At 38.3% G+C, this 21,759-nt stretch overlaps 1 protein-coding gene across 1 annotated transcript in view; it reads left to right on the forward strand.

Annotated features, from left to right (window-relative positions):
- The window catches only part of IARS2 (isoleucyl-tRNA synthetase 2, mitochondrial), a 60,177-nt gene that overhangs the window by 4,680 nt on the left and 33,738 nt on the right, over nucleotides 1-21,759 (forward strand). The window contains exons 3-12 of the mRNA XM_049868616.1: nucleotides 4,701-4,860; nucleotides 7,352-7,500; nucleotides 7,590-7,639; nucleotides 7,722-7,831; nucleotides 7,913-8,003; nucleotides 8,369-8,484; nucleotides 12,537-12,706; nucleotides 13,439-13,529; nucleotides 14,859-15,010; nucleotides 17,321-17,481. Coding sequence (XP_049724573.1) covers nucleotides 4,701-4,860; nucleotides 7,352-7,500; nucleotides 7,590-7,639; nucleotides 7,722-7,831; nucleotides 7,913-8,003; nucleotides 8,369-8,484; nucleotides 12,537-12,706; nucleotides 13,439-13,529; nucleotides 14,859-15,010; nucleotides 17,321-17,481 — 1,250 coding nt within the window. The remainder of the gene's footprint in view (nucleotides 1-4,700; nucleotides 4,861-7,351; nucleotides 7,501-7,589; nucleotides 7,640-7,721; nucleotides 7,832-7,912; nucleotides 8,004-8,368; nucleotides 8,485-12,536; nucleotides 12,707-13,438; nucleotides 13,530-14,858; nucleotides 15,011-17,320; nucleotides 17,482-21,759) is intronic.

The raw sequence follows: 21,759 nt of genomic DNA on the forward strand, positions 1-21,759 counted from the left end.
ACAGACACAGTTCAAAGCTATGGCGGCAGATGCTGAGATGATGAGTGTATTTCCCGGGAAGGAGCTTGGCGACACCACTCTCACTGCTCAGGGTGCAAGCTGCCTCTCTTAGCGGCTTGCTGCAAAACAAACGCTGAACACTATTTCCACTTTTCTCCTTTTTTCATAGAAACGAAAATCCTCTTAGGTTTTTTTGGTTAGTGAAAACAGGTACTAATGTAGGTCTTTCGTAAAAGTGAACTGGCATAAAGTAAAGTTTGGAAAAGCAGAGGGTACCTGTATTTCTCACCTATATTAGGTTAGATAATTAAATCATCCTTTTTAGTTTACTCTTTCTCTTGAGTTTTTAAATGCATTTGGCACCCAAAAAAAAAAAAATCAAGTTTTTTTTTTTTTTTTGGCTAAGTAGAGCAGTTGTTTCCACATGCTTGCTTTTTTGCAAAGCAAAGATTTTGTTGCTTGATCTCAGTGTTCTTTTGAATCTAGAAAACTATTTGTATTTTAATTTCTAGCATCCAGTCAGGGTTTTTTTTTCTGGTATCTAACTTATTTAGGTACTTGCAAAAGGCTGTAGGAAACCCTGGTGGCATAGTGGTTAAGTGCTGCGGCTGTCAACCAAAGGGTTGGCAGTTTGAATCCGCCAGGTGCTCCCTGGGAATTCTATGGGGCAGTTCTACTCTGTCCTGTAGGGTCACTATGAGTTGGAATCAACTCGACGGCACTGGGTTTGGTTTGGTTTGGAAGAGGCTGTAAGTCTCCTTGAGATGCCATCTCTTTTATCCCACTCATATGCAACATGCTGTCTACCTTTTTTCTTGTGTTCTTGTATCATAGATACTATTCACTATTTACAGTAGATGCATTTGAGCACTTTCGTAAATTAAACCTTGTTTTTTTTATTTAAAATAGGAGCCAGGTTTGTGGTTGAGCCATTCAAGGCAGTATGAGACCCTTTAAGTAGATAGTAACTGAGAATATTTTTATATTAAAACGCATGATATCAAATACAAGATTCCTTTGAATTTAAAAGAAATTAAACATGTTTTCAAGTTCAGGCTTTCTCCAAGCTCCATGTCTCCTTGTTCCCTTTTTCTCCCACAGGCTGCTAGCCTGGATGAGTGGCTGCTAGCGTAGCTGAGTGGCCTGTTGTTACAGGCCTACCGGTTCTGAAATGTGGAGCTTCCACCGGAATGTAAAGTAGCTTTGTTACTAAGCAGTAGTTATTTCAGCTGAGATTATCTTCCTAGCAAAGGTTTCTTGATGAAGGAAACGTGCTCCTTTACATTATGATACAAAGCTAATCTTAATACGGACTGGCATTTTGAGTATTACAGGACTAACATGTTAGTTCACTGTCTTTTTAGATTGAGATATAAAGTACAGTTGAATGCACAGATCTGAGAGTTTTCAGTTTGACAAGCCCTGACAGTTGTGTACCTCTCTTTAACTATTTCTGTCACCCGTAAGTCTCCCTCATGTACCTTTGAAGTCAGTCTCCCACCTTCACCCATCTCCCACCCCAGGCAACCACTGTTTGGTTTCTGTCACTTTAGATTTTTTTCCCTGTTCTGGGATTTCATCTAAGTGGACTCATACCCTGTGTACTTCATTCTGTGTAATAGGCATATTGTTATAGGTATCAATGATTCATTCTTTTTGAATTGCTGAGTAACATTCGTTTGTGTAAACTTACCACAATTTGTTTACCCATTCTTTAATCACTTTACATATATACTTCAGTGGACAATTTTGAGAAGAAGTGGCTTTGGATATCTGTGTATACTCTCAAAACTAAAAATCTGGCCGCAAAATGGCTCGGTATTGCTATCCGGGTGGTACTGTATTATGTATTGCATATTGTGTTAGAGCAGTGAATTTTTTTGTAAACTTATAAAACAAATGTATGTTACTCACGTTGCCCATTCCTCAGTATTAGGTTTGTTTGCTTCCACGTTGCCACACTGTGCTCTGCTGCTTCACAGTTCGTTTTTGAATTATTGTATTAGACGTGTTACAATAGGTGGTAAAAAGACATTTCTTTTTATGGAGGAAACTAAAATGCTTGTTTGTTTTTAGTACATCTATTTAGTTCTTTTGTTGTTGTTGTTGTTGTTTTAATTAAACCTCAGAAGGTTTCATGATTTTAGGTAATTTTATATTCACGTGCAGTTGTGAGACATCATACAGAGGATCCCTTGTACCTTTTCACATTTTTTTCCAGTAGCAACATCTTGCAAAACAGTATCACAACCAGGATGTTGGTGCTGATACTATCGGGATGCCTGATACTATCAGGATGCCGGATGTGGCCATCACCACTAGAACCCCTCAGGCTACCCTGTTATAGCCACACCCATTTACCTCCTGGCCCCACCCCCCTTAACTCCTTGTGATCACTGATCTGTTCCCCATTTCTCTGTTTTACTCATTTCGAGAATATTATATAAATGGAATCATGTAATTTGTAACTTTGAGATTGACTTTTTTTACCCAGCACAATTCTCTGGAGATTCAGTCTGAGTTTTTTGCGTGTGTCGTAGTAGGGTCGTACCGTGGTTTGTGTAATCGTTCATCCATTGAAGACCATGTGGGTTGTTCTCACTTTTGACTGTTCCAAATAAAGCTGCTATAAACATTGACGTACAGGTTTTTGTGTGAATGTAGGTTTCCATTTCTTTGGGATAAATACCCAAGACTGCAGTTACAGGGACATACGGTAATTCTGTTTGTTTTATTTTAAATGGCAAGCTGTTTTTCAGAGTGGCTGTACTATTTCACATTCCCATCAGCAATATAGGAATAATCCATTTTCTCCCCATCCTTGTCAGCATTTAGTGTTGTCACTATTTTTTGTTTTAGCCGTTAGAATGGGTATGTAGCGATACTTCATTATGCTTATAATTTGCATTTTGCTTATGGCTATTGATGTTGCATATCTTTCCATGTGTCTATTTGCCATTTTTCCAATTCTTTGATAAAATGTCTGTCTTTTGCTCATTTTTTTTTTTTTTTCTATTTTCAGTTCTTTATATATTTTAAATACTAGTCCTTTGTTGGGTATGTGGTTTGCAATTATTTTTTCCAGTCTGTAGCTTCTTTTTTCATTTTCTTAAAAGAGCTGTTGTTTGTTGATGACGGTGCACAGCGTGATTAGTGTAATTTGTATCACCAAATTGTACACATGAAAAATGTTGACTTGGCAAATGTGTTACATACATTTTTACAACAATTAAAAGATCTGTTTCGATGAAGTCCAGTTTATCAGTTTTTCCTTTTATGAATCATGCTTTTAGTTTCAAGATTTTCTCCTTTATTATTTTCTTAAAATTTTATAGTTTTATGTTTTACATTTAAATCAGTCATCAATTTTGAGTTAATTTTTGTATAATTTTGTATAAAGTGTGGTACTTAAACCTAGGTTCATTTTTTCCCTCCTGTGTATGTCTGTGTACTTCAGCACCAGTTGAAAAGGCTGTCTTTCCTCCGCCGAATTGCTTTTGCACCTTTGTCAAAACTAAGCATATTTTGGGGGGTGTATTTCTGAATTCTCTGTTCTGTTCCATTGATCTATGTGTCTATCCTTTTGCCAACTATAGCCTACTATAGTTCTGATTACTGTATGAAGGTATTTGTTTTGGGGGGAGGGTAATGTTTACGAGGAATTTGTAAAATATTCCTTACTTCTTTTTTTATGGTAGGTTTCAGATACCATTTCCTTTTATGGTTACATTTAAAATTCTTATTAGAGTTGTTGTTTTTTAGTTCAGGTTGTTCCATTCTGCTCAAATGATTGAAAGCAGCTGTGCTCAGTAGAAATATAATGGGAGTAATGTAGCCATGTAGGTAAGTTAATGTGTTCTAGTAGCTACATTAAAAAAAACAGTTAAAAAAGTCTGGTGAAACTAGTACTATATTTAACTCAACATATCTAAGATACTGTCACTTCAGCATGTAATCGATATAAAAATTTTTTGAGACATTTTACATTCTTTCTTTATACTAAGTCTTTGAAATCTGAGGCACATTTCAATTTGGACTAGCCATGTTTCAGTTGCCCAACAGCCATGCGTTGTTATTGGCTGCCGTTATAAGTTCTGCAATGATTCTATAATATTTCTTAGCCTGTAACTTATGTTGAACTATTTATGTCAGTAATTTTTTTCCCCTAAGAGTAAAGCAAATTTGTAATTGACTTATTTGTACTCTCTGGTGTCCCAATGGTTAAACACTCAGCTGCTAACCAAAAGGTTGACAGTTCAAACCCCCTCAGCGGCTCCACAGGGGAAAGACCTGATGATCTGCTCCTTTAAAGATGAAACCCAGAACCCATTGCTGTCAAGTCAGTTCCGACTCATGGCGACTGTATAGGACAGAGTAGGACTGCCCCGTAGGGTTTCCAAGGCGCAGCTTGCGGATTTGAACTCCAGACCTTTTGGTTAGCTGCTGAGCCCTTAACCACTGTGCCATCAGGTTCCCCCCGTAAAGATTACAGCCTGGTAAACCTTATAGGGCAGGTCTTCTCTGTCATACGGGGTTGCTCTGAGTTGGAATTGAGTTGTTTTACTAGATTTAATAGGTAATTTTATATAGATCCTTTTTAAAATTGGGCTTTTTTAGTGTTTTAACATGGTATTAAATGAAGTAAAGAATATAAATTGTAGGCCACATGCTTCATGATGTTTATCATTTTATCTTTGCAGATTTTGAAAGACATTGCCAACCGATATCATATGATGAAAGGTTCCAAAATACATTTTGTGCCGGGCTGGGATTGTCATGGATTACCCATTGAGATAAAAGTATTATCAGAACTTGGTGAAAAAGCTCAGAGTCTTTCAGCTGTGGAAATTAGAGAGAAAGGTAAACAACTTGTTTCTGTTTTAACATGATATTCGAAAAGTTACTGGTCCCATGCAAAAGTCATAGCTTTTTCAGAGGGATAAAGCACCTGGAATTGGTGCTTTATCTCTCTCTCTCTCTCTTTTTTTTAATAACGTGATCTGTTGGAAACCACTTCATACCACAGAAAACTGAATTTTTTGAGAAAATATGTTTAGAATTCAGAAGGAAGAATTTTGTAAGCGTTTCTAAGTGTATTTTTCATTTTAGTTCTTCCACCCTTCACATTTTATGAAATTATTATTTTGGTCAGTGTTTTTATTTACTTTCCTGACTAGACTTTTTTTTTTTTTTTTTTTAAGAAGTTTGGGCTTTATTCAGTAGTCGATGGGAAATCTGTGAAGTATTTTTTTAGTTTTTTTTATTGTACTTTAAATAGCAAACTAGTTTCTCCTTAAAGTTAGCATACATATTGTTTTATGACATTGGTTAACAACCGCACAACATGTAAATTCTCTTCTCAACCTTGGGTTCCCTATTACCAGCTTTCCTGTTCCCTCCTCCTGTCTTCTAGTCCTTGCCCCTGGGCTGGTGTGCCCCTTTAGTCTCGTTTTGTTTTATGGGCTTGTCTAATCTTTGGCTAAAGGGTGAACCTCAGGAGTGACTTCATTACTGAGCTAAAAGGATGTCTGGGGCCACACTCTCGGGGTTTCTCCAGTCTTTGTTAGGCCAGCAAGTCTGGTCTTTCTTTCTGAGTTAGAATTTTGTTCTACATTTTTCTCCAGCTCTGTCCAGAACCCTCTATTGTGATCCTTGTCAGAGCAGTCAGTGGTGGTAGCTGGGCACCATCTAGTTGTGCTGGACTCAGTCTGGTGGAGGCCATGCTAGATGTGTCATTAGTTCTTTGGACTAATCTTTCCCTTATATCTTTAGTTTTCTTCATTCTTTCTTGCTCCCGAAGGGGTGACACCAGTGGAGTATCTTAGATGGCCACTCACAGGCTTTTAAGACCCAAGATGCTACTCACCAAAGTAGAATGTAGGATATTTACTTTATAAACTATGTTATGCCAATCGATCTAGCTGTTCCTCGAGACTGTGGTCCCCACAGCCCTCACTTAGCCCAGCAGTTCAGTCCCTCAGAGAGTGTGGATGTGACTATGCAGCTTTCCTGGTCCCCACAGCTCCCACTTAGCCCAGCAGTTTGGTCCCTCAGGGAGTTTGGATGTGACTATGGAGCTTTCCTGGTCCCCACAGCCCTCACTTAGCCCAGCAGTTCAGTCCCTCAGAGAGTGTTGCTGTGACTATGGAGCTTTCTTGGTCCCCACAGCCCCCACTTAGCCCAGCAGTTCGGCCCCTCAGAGAGTGTGGATGTGACTATGGAGCTTTCCTGGTCCCCACAGCCCTCACTTAGCCCGGCAGTTCGGCCCCTCAGAGAGTGTGGATGTGACTATGGAGCTTTCCTGGTCCCCACAGCCCTCACTTAGCCTAGCAGTTCGGTCCCTCAGGGAGTTCGGATGTGACTGTGGAGCTTTCCTGGTCCCCAAAGCCCCCACTTAGCCCAGCAGTTCGGCCCCTCAGAGAGTGTGAATGTGACTGTGGAGCTTTCCTGGTCCCCACAGCCCTCACTTAGCCCAGCAGTTCGGCCCCTCAGGGAGTGTGGATGTGACTATGGAGCTTTCCGGGTCCCCACAGCCCTCACTTAGCCCAGCAGTTCGGCCCCTCAGGGAGTGTGGATGTGACTATGGAGCTTTCCTGGTCCCCACAGCCCTCACTTAGCCCAGCAGTTCGGCCCCTCAGGGAGTGTGGATGTGACTATGGAGCTTTCCGGGTCCCCACAGCCCTCACTTAGCCCGGCAGTTCGGCCCCTCAGGGAGTGTGGATGTGACTATGGAGCTTTCCTGGTCCCCACAGCCCTCATTTAGCCCAGCAGTTGGGCCCCTCAGGGAGTTTGAATGTGACTATGGAGCTTTCCTGACTAGGACTTCTGACCAATTCCAGGTGTTAAAACAAAAGTAAACCCTAAAGCACCCGGATTTTCAGTTAATCTCCTGTTTGGTCCTTTAGTAATCTGGGTCAGGGAGGACTCTCCTTATATGTTATCCCGTTGTATATGCAGATACCGTTGTGAAGATCTTTGACTTCCTCGTGAAACATGTTATTGGCTTAAATCAAGTATACTAATTAATTTTCAGTGTGTATAATGAAATGAGAATTATCCTGTAACTTTTTCTTAAATAGGGAGCATTTTTTTTTTTCCTAAACGTGAAGTCATTCTATAAAATTCTGGAAAATACAGCAAACGATAAAATTGTAACTACTGAAATTCCAGTTAATTTCTGACTTTGATATAGGTATCTTCTGAGCACTTTCAACTTTCAAAATAATCTTTCTGTTAAAGATCTCTATGGCCTCCGTGTACAGTAACTGCATCCGGACAGGTAACGTGCTAATCCGGTTTTAAGAGTTGCCGTGAATTGATTTTCAAAAGCAGTTGCATTTTGTGTTTGTAGCCAGATCCTTTGCTAAAGCCGCCGCTGAGAAGCAGAAGTCAGCGTTCACACGTTGGGGAGTAATGGCGGACTGGGATAACTGCTACTATACATTTGATAAAAAATATGAAGCCAACCAGTTGAGAATTTTCTATGAAATGTATGAAAAGGTACTGTTTTTTTTTCCCCCTCTCTTTTAGTGTGTTAAATGATATGTTACAAAATTCCGGCTTTAACATAGTATCTTTGTCGTTTGCAGGGGTTGGTCTATCGAGCTTACAAACCTGTGTTTTGGTCTCCCTCATCAAGGTATCGTATGTGTGTTTAGTAATTAAGGGGGAGAAGGTTGTTTGGCTTCCAGGTATATACGTGCTCTGTTTTTAAACCTTAGGACTGCCTTGGCTGAAGCGGAACTTGAATATAATCCTGAGCACATCAGCCGTTCTGTATATGTAAAATTCCCTGTTTCCAGACCTTCTCCTGTGTTGGCACCTCTTTTAGGTAAGATTTATTCGTTGCTGGATTTTATGCAGGTCATTGAATTACCACATTTGCTAACATTTTGCCACTTTATTTTCCCAGATGGCTCATCTACTGTTAGTGTCTTAGTGTGGACCACACAGCCTTGGACAATCCCAGCCAACCAGGCTGTATGCTATATGCTAGATGCAAAGTAGGTAGAGTGTTGCATTTTCCGTTTGTTTGTGTTATCCACAGATAGGGTCCATTCCATCGTAAGAATTGTGTTGAATTTATTTCACCCTCATTATCCTTTTAAAATTTAGTGAATCATAATTTAGATATTAGGATCATGTTGATTTTGTTAAGTTTAAATGATCCCTTTTAAAACTTATTTCCAGCTTTATCCTCTTTTTAGGGAAAACTACACAGAAGTGTAGTGTGTGAAGTCCTTTAAACACAGTACTTTTTTTTTAATTTTGAAGTTGGTTTTTCCAAAGTGATGTAAAAAATTAAAATGTTATCTGTGGCTTTTCTTTTTTCGTTATTAATAATGACCTTGTAAAATTTTTATTTTAGGTATGCTGTAGTGAAGTGTGCCAATTCTGGTGATGTCTACATCTTGGCAGCAGATAAAGTAACATCTGTTGCTTCTGCATTGGAGACAAAATTTGAGGTTATTTCAACATTTTTAGGTAAAAATTTATAGATATTCTGACCTTCCCGGGCATCAAAATATTGGGTTGATTTGGGTTCATTGCTTTTTCTGAACTTTGTGAATTAAAAACCGGATACAGGCTCTACCTTTCTAAAAAGAAGGCTGTATTTTTGTTGATTACACTGAAGGAGAGCATACATTCAGCATAAGAGGAGCATAGAATGAAGGGAACGTTGACAAAGGCACAATAGGGTAAAAACATATTTCCAGCAAGCATTCAGTAGTTAGTTTGTAAAAGTCTGTAAAATTAAGTTGTTAATAGTTGTTTTTATCCGATTAAATAAAACGAGTGAGTGAGGAAATACACTTATGGTTTTAATAAATTGAGTAAGTTTTAAAAATTATTGCAAAGACAATGTTTCTGTCAAAAGAGTTCTTGGTAAGCTATAACCTGGGATTTCTAAAGTAGTGACTGTTTTGAAATATGCTATGGAAGTCTAGAAAAATTTAAAATTACCTTAAATGCTTGGAGATAGTATATCTCTGAGTTTCTTACTAAAAAAACAGTCACATGAGAAAACATACCAAGGATACAAAGATTGCATACCTACTAGGGAAGGCCTCTAAGTGCATCAGTTCAGAGACGGGACAGTTCAGCAACCTTAACAAAAGTAAAAGGATTTTTACATCAGAAGTAAAAAAGGTGTGACTGAATGTTTAAGACCGTTTGATCCTTGTTGGTGCAATAGATGAGTTAGGTGTTACAGATGTGAATAAGCTCGATGTTCCCACAGAGGCTGAACAGCATTCTGTAGAGGTTCTTGACGGTATTAAGGTTAAAATTTAAGATCTTTTGTCTGGATTGTATCTTTGTTTTAAATTATTACTGTGCAGAGAGTTACCACGTTGCCTTTTGAGCACCGCATTGCAGCAGAGTAGATAAACTTCTCGTCCGTGGTAAAATAAGCTGGTGACAACTAACTTGTCTACTTATTAAAGTAAGAGGAATGTTGAACAGCTAAAATGGAATCATTTGTATAGTGTAGGTTTTCTTTACAGAAAGTGAGTTGTTCTTTAGTAATCATTTCAACGTCATTGGTCGTGGGCGATCGGGAGTAGGAGCCGTGGTGGCACGTTGGTTAAGCGCTCAGCTGCTAACCAAAAGGTTACCAGTTTAAACTCACCCAGCGGCTCCTTGGGAGAAACACATGGTGATCTGCTTCCATAAAAATTACAACCTAGAAAACCCTATGGGTCAGGTCTACTCTGTCACATGGGATCACTATGGGTTGCAATCTACTCAGTGGCATCCGAGAACAACCTTTGGTTATCAAACTAAAAACATAATAGGATACAGCATAACGTCATGGAGACGGATCTTACTTGTGGTACTAACTTAGAGAAAGGAATTGAAGTGAAAACTATGGGGTAGGTTTTTATGGAAATCAGTGTTGAAAATTTTTTTACCATTATTATGAATCATCCAGAAAAGGATGCACCCTGAAGTACCGGTTTGTGAATAAATTCCTAGTAATAAGGTGCTAAGCCAGCCAAGTTGGATAGCAGGAGTTTCATTGTCGTCAATCACGAGGGAATGTCAGTTTCTCAAGCCATTGTGTGTTGTAACCAAAACGAAGTCAGCAGCAGGGCTGTTAAGAAAAGCCAGAGTTAAAATGTTTGTCTTTTTCTTCTGGTGGTACGAATAGGTGACGTAGTTTTTTTTTTTTTTTTTTTATAGCTTTTATTAAGCTTCAAGTGAACGTTTACAAATCCAATCCGTCTGTCACATATAAGTTTACATACATCTCGCTCCCTACTCGCACTTGCTCTCCTCCTCTTGAGTCAGCCCTTTCAGTCTCTCCTTTCTTGACAATTTTGCCGGCTTCCCTCTCTCTCTATCCTCCCATTCCCCCTCCAGACAAGAGTTGCCAACACAATCTCAAGTGTCCACCTGAAATAATTAGCTCACTCTTCATCATCGTCTCTCTCCCTCCCGCTGACCAGTCCCTTTCATGTCTGATGAGTTGTCTTCGGGGATGGTTCCTGTCCTGTGCCAACAGAAGGTCTGGGGAGCATGGCCGCCGGGATTCCTCTAGTCTCAGTCAGACCATTAAGTTTGGTCTTTTCATGAGAATTTGGGGTCTGTATCCCACTGATCTCCTGCTCCCTCAGGGGTCCTCAGCTGTGCTCCCTGTCAGGGCAGTCATCGATTGTGGCCGGGCACCAACTAGTTCTTCTGGTCTCAGGATGATGTAGGTCTCTGGTTCATGTGGCCCTTTCTGTCTCTTGGGCTCTTAGTTGCCGTGTGGGCTTGGTGTTCTTCATTTTCCTTTGCTCCAGGTGGGTTGAGACCAATCGATGCATCTTAGATGGCTGCTTGTTAGCATTTAAGACCCCAGACGCCACATTTCAAAGTGGGATGCAGAATGATTTCATAATAGAATTATTTTGCCAATTGACTTAGAAGTCCCCTCAAACCATGTTCCCCAGACCCCCACCCTTGCTCCGCTGACCTTTGAAGCATTCATTTTATCCCAGAAACTTCTTTGCTTTTGGTCCAGTCCAATTCAGCTGACCTTCCATGTATTGAGTGTTGTCTTTCCCTTCACCTAGAGCAGTTCTTATCTACTGATTAATCAATAAAAAACCCTCTCCCACCCTCCCTCCCTCCCCCGCTCGTAACCACAAAAGTATGTGTTCTTCTCAGGTTTACTATTTCTCAAGATTTTATAATAGTGGTCTTATACAATATTTGTCCTTTTGCCTCTGACTAATTTCGCTCAGCATAATGCCTTCCAGGTTCCTCCATGTTATGAAATGTTTCAGAGATTCGTCACTGTTCTTTATCGATGCGTAGTATTCCATTGTGTGAATATACCACAATTTATTTACCCAGGTGACGTAGTTTTGATTGCTGTAAGGCTAGAAAACGTATAATGGGGTGGGGAGTTTTCTCAGTGAAGACAGATTTTTAAAAGTTATTATTATGTAGTTTGGAAAGGTGAAGGATGACTTGTGGCGAAGTTCCGAGGAGTTAGAGGGCAATCGAAGTTTCTTTATAAAATAGTAGGTAAGGTAAACATTGACTTAGGCAGTACATCTGGTAAGTTGGACTGGTAGAACCAGGTAATCCTTTTAAAGATTGAAGGCTTATTTTTAGAACATATGAAAGAAAGATTAGCTTTTGGAACTCAGAGGTGATGAAACTGGGAACAGATAATGGTGTAGAAAAATTAACGTGTGGTAAGTGTAATAAAGTATTAAAGGGAATTAGGGTTACATGGAGCATTAAATTTGGAGTATCAGACTTTGGATTTAGTCCTTTATTAACAGTGTGACCTCAGGCAGATTGCCTAAGTTTTCTGAGTCCTTTGTTTCTTCATTTGTAAATTGTGGATAATAAAACCTCTTTTGTAGTGTTGTGATGAAGATGGAATAAGAATTTGTGTTGAATCTGATACGTGATGGCTGCCCAGCAGCTGTTAGGCATTATTTATTATCTTTTACCTTTTTTAGGGTAACAATATGGAAAGTCACAATGAGCTTCCACAGAGATGGTATTGGAACCTACGGGCCATCGATCTGTTGATCTAGAATTTCTTTGTCCTCATACTTCATGTGGTGCATTGTTGTTGTCATTAGCTGCCGTTGAGTCGGCCTTTGACTCATGGTGACTTCATGTGTTACAGAGTAGAACTGAGCTCCGTAGGGTTTTCTTGGTTATAATCATAACTGTACATAAATTAGAGACATTTCTTTGGGCTCATTTGAGTTATTTGTTCACTCACTTCAGTTAATTGCTAATATTTTTAAGCATTTATTGTGTGGCAGGTGTTGTGCTAAGTGCCCAGACCACTTAAAATGCATTCACTTATTTTATCCTCACAGCAGCTCTCTGAGGTAGGAGCTGCGATGATCCCCATTTCATAGATCCCCGAGGGTCACAGAAGTAAAAGCAGAAGCCAGGATTTGAGCCCAGTCCAGATTCTGCGCTCTTAACCCTCAAGTTCTCTTGCTGCTCTTAAGAGGTAATTAGAAGAATTGCCATTTATAAAATTGATCCTAAGTAGTGGTTTTCTTTCTCCATAGGTGCAGATTTGGAAAATGGTACTTGTACTCATCCTATATTTCCTGATAAAGTCTCTCCTCTTTTACCGGCAAGTCATGTGACCGTGGCAAAAGGAACTGGATTGGTTCACACGGCCCCAGCTCATGGTATGGAAGATTACAGTGTAGCTTCTCAGCACAGCCTGTCCATGGTACTAGTCCTTTTTTTTTCTTTTTAGTTACTGCTTTTGTAGGATTAAAGTGATAAATGCTAATGAGTATCTATGTTTTTTGTATAGCAAGCAATCATTTTTGTCCTTATAGTTAAATTGTGAAGTGCTTAGGTTTGTACAGTACCCTAAAGGCTCATTAGTCCATTCAGTTGAGAAAGAGCTCCCAGAATTAGCATAAAATCAACACAGAGTTAGAATTGAAGAATAGGTATTAAAACGGGGCAATTTTTTTTTTTTTTTAAACGTATTAAGTGACATAGACAAGTTACTTTTAGTCCCTGAAAAATGGCAACTGGATTTTACTAAATAGTTGAAAAGCAGAGGTTTTAGTTTTTGTTTTTAAACTAAATAATTTCCTCTAAATTTATTTCACACACTTCAGTCATATAGTATGTTTTTTCATTATAGTTAAAGGCCAATCTCAGTGTCATCACTGTCCATTACCTCACGTCTGTAAATTAGTAGAGACCAAGATGAGGTGTTTTTCTTATACTTCGTTAAGTTTTAGGTATATGCTTTAATAACATGTTTTGCCTTTGGTGATTTAAATGTATGAAATTGACAAATTTCTACTTGCTGAATAAGAAGTACCCCAGATTTTCCACTGAGAGAAAGACTAGGCTCTTCTGAGATTTGTTTTATACGTTGTTTTGTCAGGTATTGCTGTAAGATAAAATGTTTTGATACTTTATTCACAATGACCCTTTGCAGGATTGTTTAGTGAATGAAGATGGAATTTTCACAGATGGTGCAGGTCCCGAACTTCAAAATAAGGCTGTCCTTGAAGAGGGAACTGATGTGGGTGAGTATTGTATTTGTTGAAATCATAAATGGATTTATTAATTTTTTTGAAAAGTAGCCAGCAGTAGCCTTTGCTAGCTATCTTCCCTGTTTATTTTCAATAGAATCGAAATACTAAAATTTTGAATAATTTGCCATGGAGTTTAAAATGGAGTTTGGGAGTTTTCATCTTTTGCTTTGAAGCTGCTCTATCATGTTTAAGCAAATCAGGGCCGTCAGCGAGAGAATGGTGTTATTTTAGGGGCTGCAGAGATAATCATCAGCAGTATTACTTTGGATGGATAAAGTCAGGCTTGGGGCTAGATATTAGCCGTGAATCAGATGTTCCCCACTCCTTTCTTAACCTTTGTAAGGCCCTGACCTGTATAGAGCAGTTCATGTACCATGATCTTGGGGGCCTTCCAGCCTTGAATTGTCTTTCTGCTTTTCTTTGTGGGTCCAGGGACCAAGAGCTTTGAAAACCCCTTTGCCCACACCAGAACTAAGTCTAATTAGGCTTGCTGTAGGGTCACTATGAGTTGGAATCGACTCGACGGCAGTGGGTTTGGTTTTTGGAGTTGTGGTAGTTTCCTAGGGCTATTGTAACAAATCACCACAAGCTTGGTGACTTACGACTTCAGAAATTTATTCTCTTAGAGCTCTAGGGTCCAGACGTCTGAAATCAGTTAACAGCAGAGCACGGTCTCTCCGAAGGCTCTGGGGAAGAATCCTTCTCTGCTTCTTCCTATTTTCCAGTTCTCAACAGTAGCTGCATCTCTCCAGTCTCTGCCTTTGTTGTCACACGGCCTTCATTCCTCTTGTGTGTCCCCTCATCCTCATATAAGGGCACCAGTTAGTGGATTCAAATCCCATCCTAATCGAGTATGAACTCATTTTAACCTGATTACATTGTAGAGACCTTGTTTCTAAATAAGGTCACAGGAGTGAAGGTATCAGGAGTTAGGATTTGAACAGAACTTTTTGGGGGAGACAGTTTAGCCCACTACACCTGGTTTCTTCTGGATTACCTAAAGACCATTCGAAGATTCATGGTATGAAAGATCATGACTCTGAATTTCAAATCTACAATTCTAGATATAGCCTGTTCATCTTTTCCTTTAAAGTGAAGAGCCTTGGGAGTGGCATCGTTGGACGTCTGATTGAGTTACACAACCCTTACTTTTTCTGCCCGGTGGTTCCCAGGTTATACTTTTGATACATGGGAAGTGCTATGCTTGTTGGCACCTATTGGTCTAGATTTCGCACTCCCTGAGAGTTTAGAGTATTAATAGGATTTTCATAGTATTTTTAAATTATGTCTAATATAAATTGTTATTAATTTTTTTTTAAGTTATAAAGATGCTTCAGGCTGCAAAAAATTTGTTGAAAGAGGAAAAATTGGTACACAGCTACCCCTATGACTGGAGGACTAAGAAACCAGTGGTTATTCGGGCCAGCAAACAGTGGTTTGTGAATATCGCGGATATTAAGCCCACGGCCAAGGTATAAAAGGCACCCTGTAACAGGGGTTGGGTTTATCGCTGCCTCAGTATGAGACGGCTGCATGTGAAGTGGAGGTGGGATTCTGGGAGTGAAAGGGATCGCTGCTGCTGTTACAGTTTGTTTTCATGACGTCGCAGAATTTCAGATCTGGAAGGAGGTTAGGATTCCTTTTCTTTATACCTGTGTGGAAAATGAGAGGTTAATTGACTTGCCCAGAGTCACACAGTTAGTAGGTAGACTTTTCTGTCCAGTGTGTTGAAAATAGAATTAGGACAGAGCTGAGTTTAGTAAGTTGTTTAACCTCCTAGCACCTCTGTCTATGTAAAAGTGATAATAACGCCTACCTGATGTGGTAAGTGAATACAAGTTCCCGGAGTAGTGTCTGGCACATAATAGACACTCAGTAAAACTTTTTAAGACTCCTTTACTCCCTTAAGATTATAATGCATTTCATTTGAAAAGGTGTTGTGTAACCAGTGTTCTAAATATTTGATACATATTTGAGCTCTTTCATTCAATATGTACATACATATATTCAATATATACATATATGTGTGATATATGTGTATTTTATAACTTGGTTTTGTTGAATGAAAGAGCTTAAATATATTTTAAATATGAGAAGTCAAATATATATTTGTTAGGCAGGCAGAATACAGATATTTTGCTTTATTAACTTCCTCATTTGTTGGCTTGGCAATTTGGGGCCCTTCCCAAAGTTACGCATAGCAGTTTACACTTTTTAAATGCGAGCAGTGTGGACAGTTGTGCTATGGATTGTTCCTTGTTTTTTTTTTTTTTTACTTCCTTATGAACCTAGTGCCCTTACTTGTAAATGTTAAAATGTGTTACTGCCAGCTAGGCACAGGTTTTTGGTGGATCTGATACAATTTGCTTAAGCCAAGAGTTTTGTTTTAACTTTTTTATAAAAAGAAAATTCAGTTGCTCCTTGCAGAAGTAGAGAGACAAGGTTACTGTACCACCATCTTAAACAGTCACCCAGCTTAAACAGTAATCAACTTTTGGCCAATCTTGTTTTTATCTCTGCTCCCTCCTACCCACCTACCTGTCGCCTACTACCCATTGGATTTTTTTTTTAAGTAACTTCCAGGCATTATTTCTTCCATAAATATTTCAGTTTGTCTACCTGAAAGGTAAAGCCTTTTAAAAATATACTCCAATGCTGTTATCATCACCTTAAAGAAAGTCATAATTATTCCTTAACAAAATCAAATATCTAGCCCGTAGTCACATTTTGTGAATTTTTAAACCAAACTTTGATGGAATCGAATTGTAGAGCTAGTGCCATTCTCCCAGTAGGTGGTGCTACTGAGGGTTTGAGGGAGAGATTTCTAGTAGTTCAGGTAAGTGAGGAAACCCTTTAAACCTACTCTGAAAATATCAAAGTGCCTTTATTAAGGGATAGAGACACTTTTAAAATGATGTTAAACAATTCCGGCTTTTTTGGATATTACTGTACCAAACAATTTGCCAGTATATTTCATCTTTTGGTAATTGACCCTGGTGGCGTAGTGGTTAAGTGCTATGACTGCTAGCGAAGAGGTCGGCAGTTCGAATACTCCACGCGCTCCTTGGAAACTCTATCGGGCAGTTCTACTCTGTCCTATAGGGTCGCTGTGAGTCGGAATCGACTCAATGGCAGTGGGTTTGGGTTTGGTTTTTTTGGTACCCAACAGTTTGCCAGTATATTTCATCTTTTGGTAATTGACCAGTGAAATGAATGAAATTAAATCAAATGGTAGTGGTTTATACTTTTTAGGGGGAGAGGGCTGGTAAGGGAAGGTTCCTAAGAGGTGGTAAGTAATAGGAAATAACTTAGGATTTTTTTTTTTTTTCTGTTTTGCAGCCTATATGGTGTAAAATCAAGTTATGTTGCAATCCTTGTTTGGCATCTGAGGCTGGTAGCTTATTTTTTAAGCATTAAAAAAATGATTGAAATCAAGATTGAATTGATTTTAACCACAATTCAATGAAGTACAATATTTCTACTAAACAAACCTATTACTGCCAGCTTTGATCTAGAGCACTAGGTATTTGGTGCTATAAAACCCCTTGCCACATCCTCCAAGTGAAGTCTGCTCAGCACGTTATTTATTGGTTATTTAATGTGGTGCTGTTTTACTTTATCTCATTTGCTTTGAAATCTTTTTTTTTTTTTTGATGGATGGGAGGGAGTGTGTGAATGAGTATAAACATCCCAAAAAAAGAACTGCGTTAGGAAAAATGTGACAGTTCTAGAAAATTTCTCTGCTTCCTTTTACTAGCCGTTGATTTGTTAATCAATTGCAGGAATTGTTAAAAAAGGTGAAATTTATTCCTGGATCAGCACTGAATGCCATGGTCGAAATGATGGACAGGCGACCCTATTGGTGTATATCAAGACAGAGAGCTTGGGGTGTTCCAATTCCTGTTTTTCTTCATAAGACAAAAGACGAAGTCTTGATAAACAGGTAGAACTCTTCCTAAAATTTTTCAGCATTTTAAAGTGAGTTGCATTTTCTTCAAAAATAGAAAAATGGTGGACTATTGATAACTTCTGATGCATATTAAATAAAATATTTGAAAATAATGATTTTTTAGGGGAAGTGTGAGACCGAGGATTTACTTAATGTCTCTGAGTCCCAGTTTGTTCTTCTGTAAAATAGGAAAACCAGTGCTTATTGGAGGGTTATTATGAATGCTGCCTCAATGTAGAAATCCTGGAATAGAGCACAGTGTTCCGTAAGTGGTAGGTGCTCTTCATTTGTTCACTCAGGAAACACCTGAAGGCACTTAATTCATGTTAGTGTGAGGAACCACTAATAGCTGCAGTGAAGAAGACTGACGTGATCCCAGTCCTTAGTGAGATGGTAGTGTAGCCAGGTTAATCTCCTTGTAAAATTAGGGAGGCTTTGAGTTTTGTTGGTGTTATTACCAGATTTTGAAAGGGGAATATTAATCATTCTTTTTAGGAATGTAATCTAGGTTTTCATTTTCTTTTAGTAGTTTTGTTTTAATTTGGTAAATGGGATTTTTACTAAATTACACTGTAGCATAAGTAAAGAGTTGAATATATTTAGTGTTTATACATATTATCAGTTGAGGATTCTGTGATGAATTTGAGGGCATGGAAGCTAGCAAGTAGTGGGAAGTTTAAGAGATTGTAGAAACGGACTTTAACGTCCCCACCTTGAGGCTCTTTTAGGGTCTACTTTATCAACATTATCGGCACTTCTTTACCTGATGCTTTATGAATTACATGTGTATCTTAGGAGTTTTCAAAAGCATTGATTAAAGTGTTTCTTGTTTTGTTTTTTCTTTTTTAAATCACCTATAACCGCATAATTAGGTGGTTTTTAGTATCCTTTGTATGAAAGTTCCTTTTCAGCTTGAAATATATGTTGTATCACTCACTCATGGTGACTGTGATACCTTATGGCAACATGGCTCAGAGACAAGAACTAGAGGGTCTGCCTTGCAAACGTTGAACCACAGAACAGCTCATTTTTCCTTCATTTTTAGAGGATATGGCATTTGAGTTGAGTCCTAAGGAGTAGGTAGGAAATTAGGAAAATTGGGAAAGTGTTTTCTAAGTAGAGGGACAAGGAGGAGCTGAAGACCTAGACATGGAAAGTATAACATCTGTAGAACCAAGGAGTCCCTGGATGGTAGAAATAGTTAACGTGCTTGGCAGCTAACCAAAAGGCTGAAGGCTTGAGTCTACCCAGAGGCACCTCGGAAGAAAGGCCTCACTGTCTACTTCCAGAAAATCAGTTATTGTAAACCCTGTGGAGCACAGCTCTACTCTGACACACGTGGGTGGCCGTGAGTTGGTGTCGGAATCTACTTGATGCCAACTGATAGAACAACCAACTGTGACTGTAGGGTGGGTGAGAAAAGTAAAACACTAACAAAGGTGGTTTGGGGCAGATTCTAGGGAGTCTTGAGTACTAGGTTAAGGAGTATAAACTTTTCAATAGGTATAAGTGTGTGTTTTAGGAGAAGAAACCAGAGGCTACAGACCTGAAAGTCATTGAAAGGCTATTTCAGTATTATTACAATTGGGAGCTGAGATGAGACTCTTTGGTCTAAATATTATTGCTTCTGCCATTCTTATAATTGAGAGCTTGGTGAGATGTCAACTACTAATACCTCAATACCTCTGTTGAGAATTAAAGTGATTATTGTTGAGATAAATTTGTACAAGTATGTTTGAAACTCCACAACGGACAGTTTTCTTTTAAAGAAATGTTTAAAAGCTACCACAGTTGTTTCTCATTCTCATCAGTATCTAGAGAGAAATATTTTTAGGGAATTTCCTTGAAGTGATTGAAGCAGACCATATATGTATATGTAAGTAACTAGAGCAGCCTGGTTTAATTGACCATTGTTTAATCATGACAATAAAATGGTACATAGGTCAGTTGATAAGGAAGCTAGGTGAAATAATTTTGAGCTTTATCAGACAAACACAAGCAGATTTTCATTAGGTATCATTTGTTTTATTAACAGTCCATGTATGTACATGGTGTGTTACAGGTTCTTTTCTGTGTAGCCGGCCTTGTATTGCTTGCATGGTCTTGGTTGATTTCTGACTTTGAAGTAGCAGACATACAGAATGTTGGCCTACAGAAATGACAGGCAAACTTAGCCATATTGTCTGTCAGTTCATAGGTCATTTTCCTGTACACCGTTTCTGAGTGATGGCTCTACTCCTCTTCCATTGTTGATTTACTGTATGTGGCATGCCACTTGGATTCAAGAAAATCAATATTAATTTTTAATTATTTGTCAGGTTTTTTTGTAAGACAGAATGAAAGGTTGCCTTTTTTCTTCCTTAATCAGACAAGAATTAGCCAACCATGATTTTTCATCTTTCTTGACTTTTCTTTGCGTTGTAGCTCATTGGTAGCCATCAAAAGTAACAGCATCCCCACTGGAAGTCGGTACCTGGTCCACATGGAGTTGCTGTTACATTTGATAACTCCATTAAGCTTTTCCTGAAAAAAGTCTGTAATTAAAATCTCTAAGTGTACTTGCTTCACAGAAGAAAATCTTGATTTTTTCATGTTCTTAGTAAGTTTAGAAATTGATAGATTTGAAACTCTGGTGTTTAATATTGTTTTCGTTTGCATTTTATGGTCACCTTTGTATTTTCTGAATAGTTCCATTTCTGACTTTAACATCATTAGTCATTTTCTGAATCTGTAATACAACGCCACTTTAATTTAGATTGGAATCTATTTCTAGTTAATAAATACAAAATAAATAATTTTTAGAATAAAAAAGATAAAATTAGAAACATTAGCTACGTAGGAAGGAAAAGAAGTTGTTGGTTAAATTTCTTTCGTCATTTCAGATGATCATAATCAGTTTCACACTATTAATGTAATAATTAGCATATACGTTTAAGAAACTTAGCACCTGACCTCTGGAAATTAGGACACATTTACTAAAAACAGGCAGTGACTTTTCAGTTTGAGTGTTAGCTGTAACTATCTCAAATTTGTGCTCAAGTAATAATGGCCTTTGGCGAAAAAGTTTGGTAATGTTCATTAAATAAAGAAAAAATTCTCCAAGATTATTTTTGTCACCTTTATAATATAAGTATAGGATTAAATTAAAAATAGATTTCCCCCCAGAAATCTCATTGTGTTCCATCATTAAATTAAGTAAGACATGAAGTATTAGCTGCTTACCTCATTGTTATTTCAGTAACTTGCAGAAGAAAAGTTTTCTTACAGTCCTTAACATCTTGCTTATAAAGACAGAATGCAGGCAGCCGTGGAATGACAGCCAGCTTCTTCATTTCCTAGCAATCTTAGTGCTGCTTAATTTCCAATAACACGCTAAATAAGCTTTCAGCCTGGTTGATGTCAAAGTTCCGATGATTGGCTGGCATTACAGTTGCTCAGGCTACCTAGTGACGTTTTCCTGATTGGAACCTAAGAAGGGACGCGTAATGCATGTGTTCAGATAAGACCCGTGAGTAAAGTACAGCATTTTATTGCTTTATGAAATACAGCGTTAAAAGGAAGCATGTAGATTATGTAGTGATAAGTTGGCTTCACCCCCTTTTATCAATGGTAATTTACAGTGATCTTTAGGTTACAAGTTAACTGTGTGTTAAATATGCATTATTATTAACAAAGTAAAGGGGAGAATTCTGAAATTTCCAGAGAAAAATTTAAACTTATATCTGGTATTTTTTTTCTGAAGAATATTTCAGTACATTCTTCATATATGCATCTTCAGAATATCACAGGGAATTGCTTGGAAAATTGTTAAAAAATTTTTTTTTGATATCACAATCCCAGTTTTGTTGTAAAAAAGTCTACTGGTATTCTAAGGAAATAAGAGATAATTTAAGTCAATTATGGAAGAATGAATATGAGCCATTAAAAATGGTAGCTTAACTCTTAACGTCCGCCAGGGTCCTTATGTCTGAAAATGGAATGTGGCCCGGCATTTAGCGCTGTTCTAGGTTGGTTGGTTGGTTGGTTTTCTGCTGTCCTACCCTGAGCGTCCTTGGCGCACTTGTACAGCCTTTACTTATTTTTTTCCCAAATTGTTATCTTTTCAGATTCTGTTTGGGAATTAAATTTATCTTTATTTTGCAATCCAGTATAGATACTTGAGTTTCATAGGTTGTGTGTCTTTATTTTTATTGTAAACTTTGTTTTGAAAATACTCTGCCATGTTTTAAGGCCCCCGACGCTCCTTACCAGGCCAGGATGTAGAACATTATG

Source organism: Elephas maximus, chromosome 24, assembly GCF_024166365.1.
Source record: "Elephas maximus indicus isolate mEleMax1 chromosome 24, mEleMax1 primary haplotype, whole genome shotgun sequence".
NCBI classification, from domain to species: Eukaryota; Metazoa; Chordata; class Mammalia; order Proboscidea; family Elephantidae; genus Elephas; species Elephas maximus.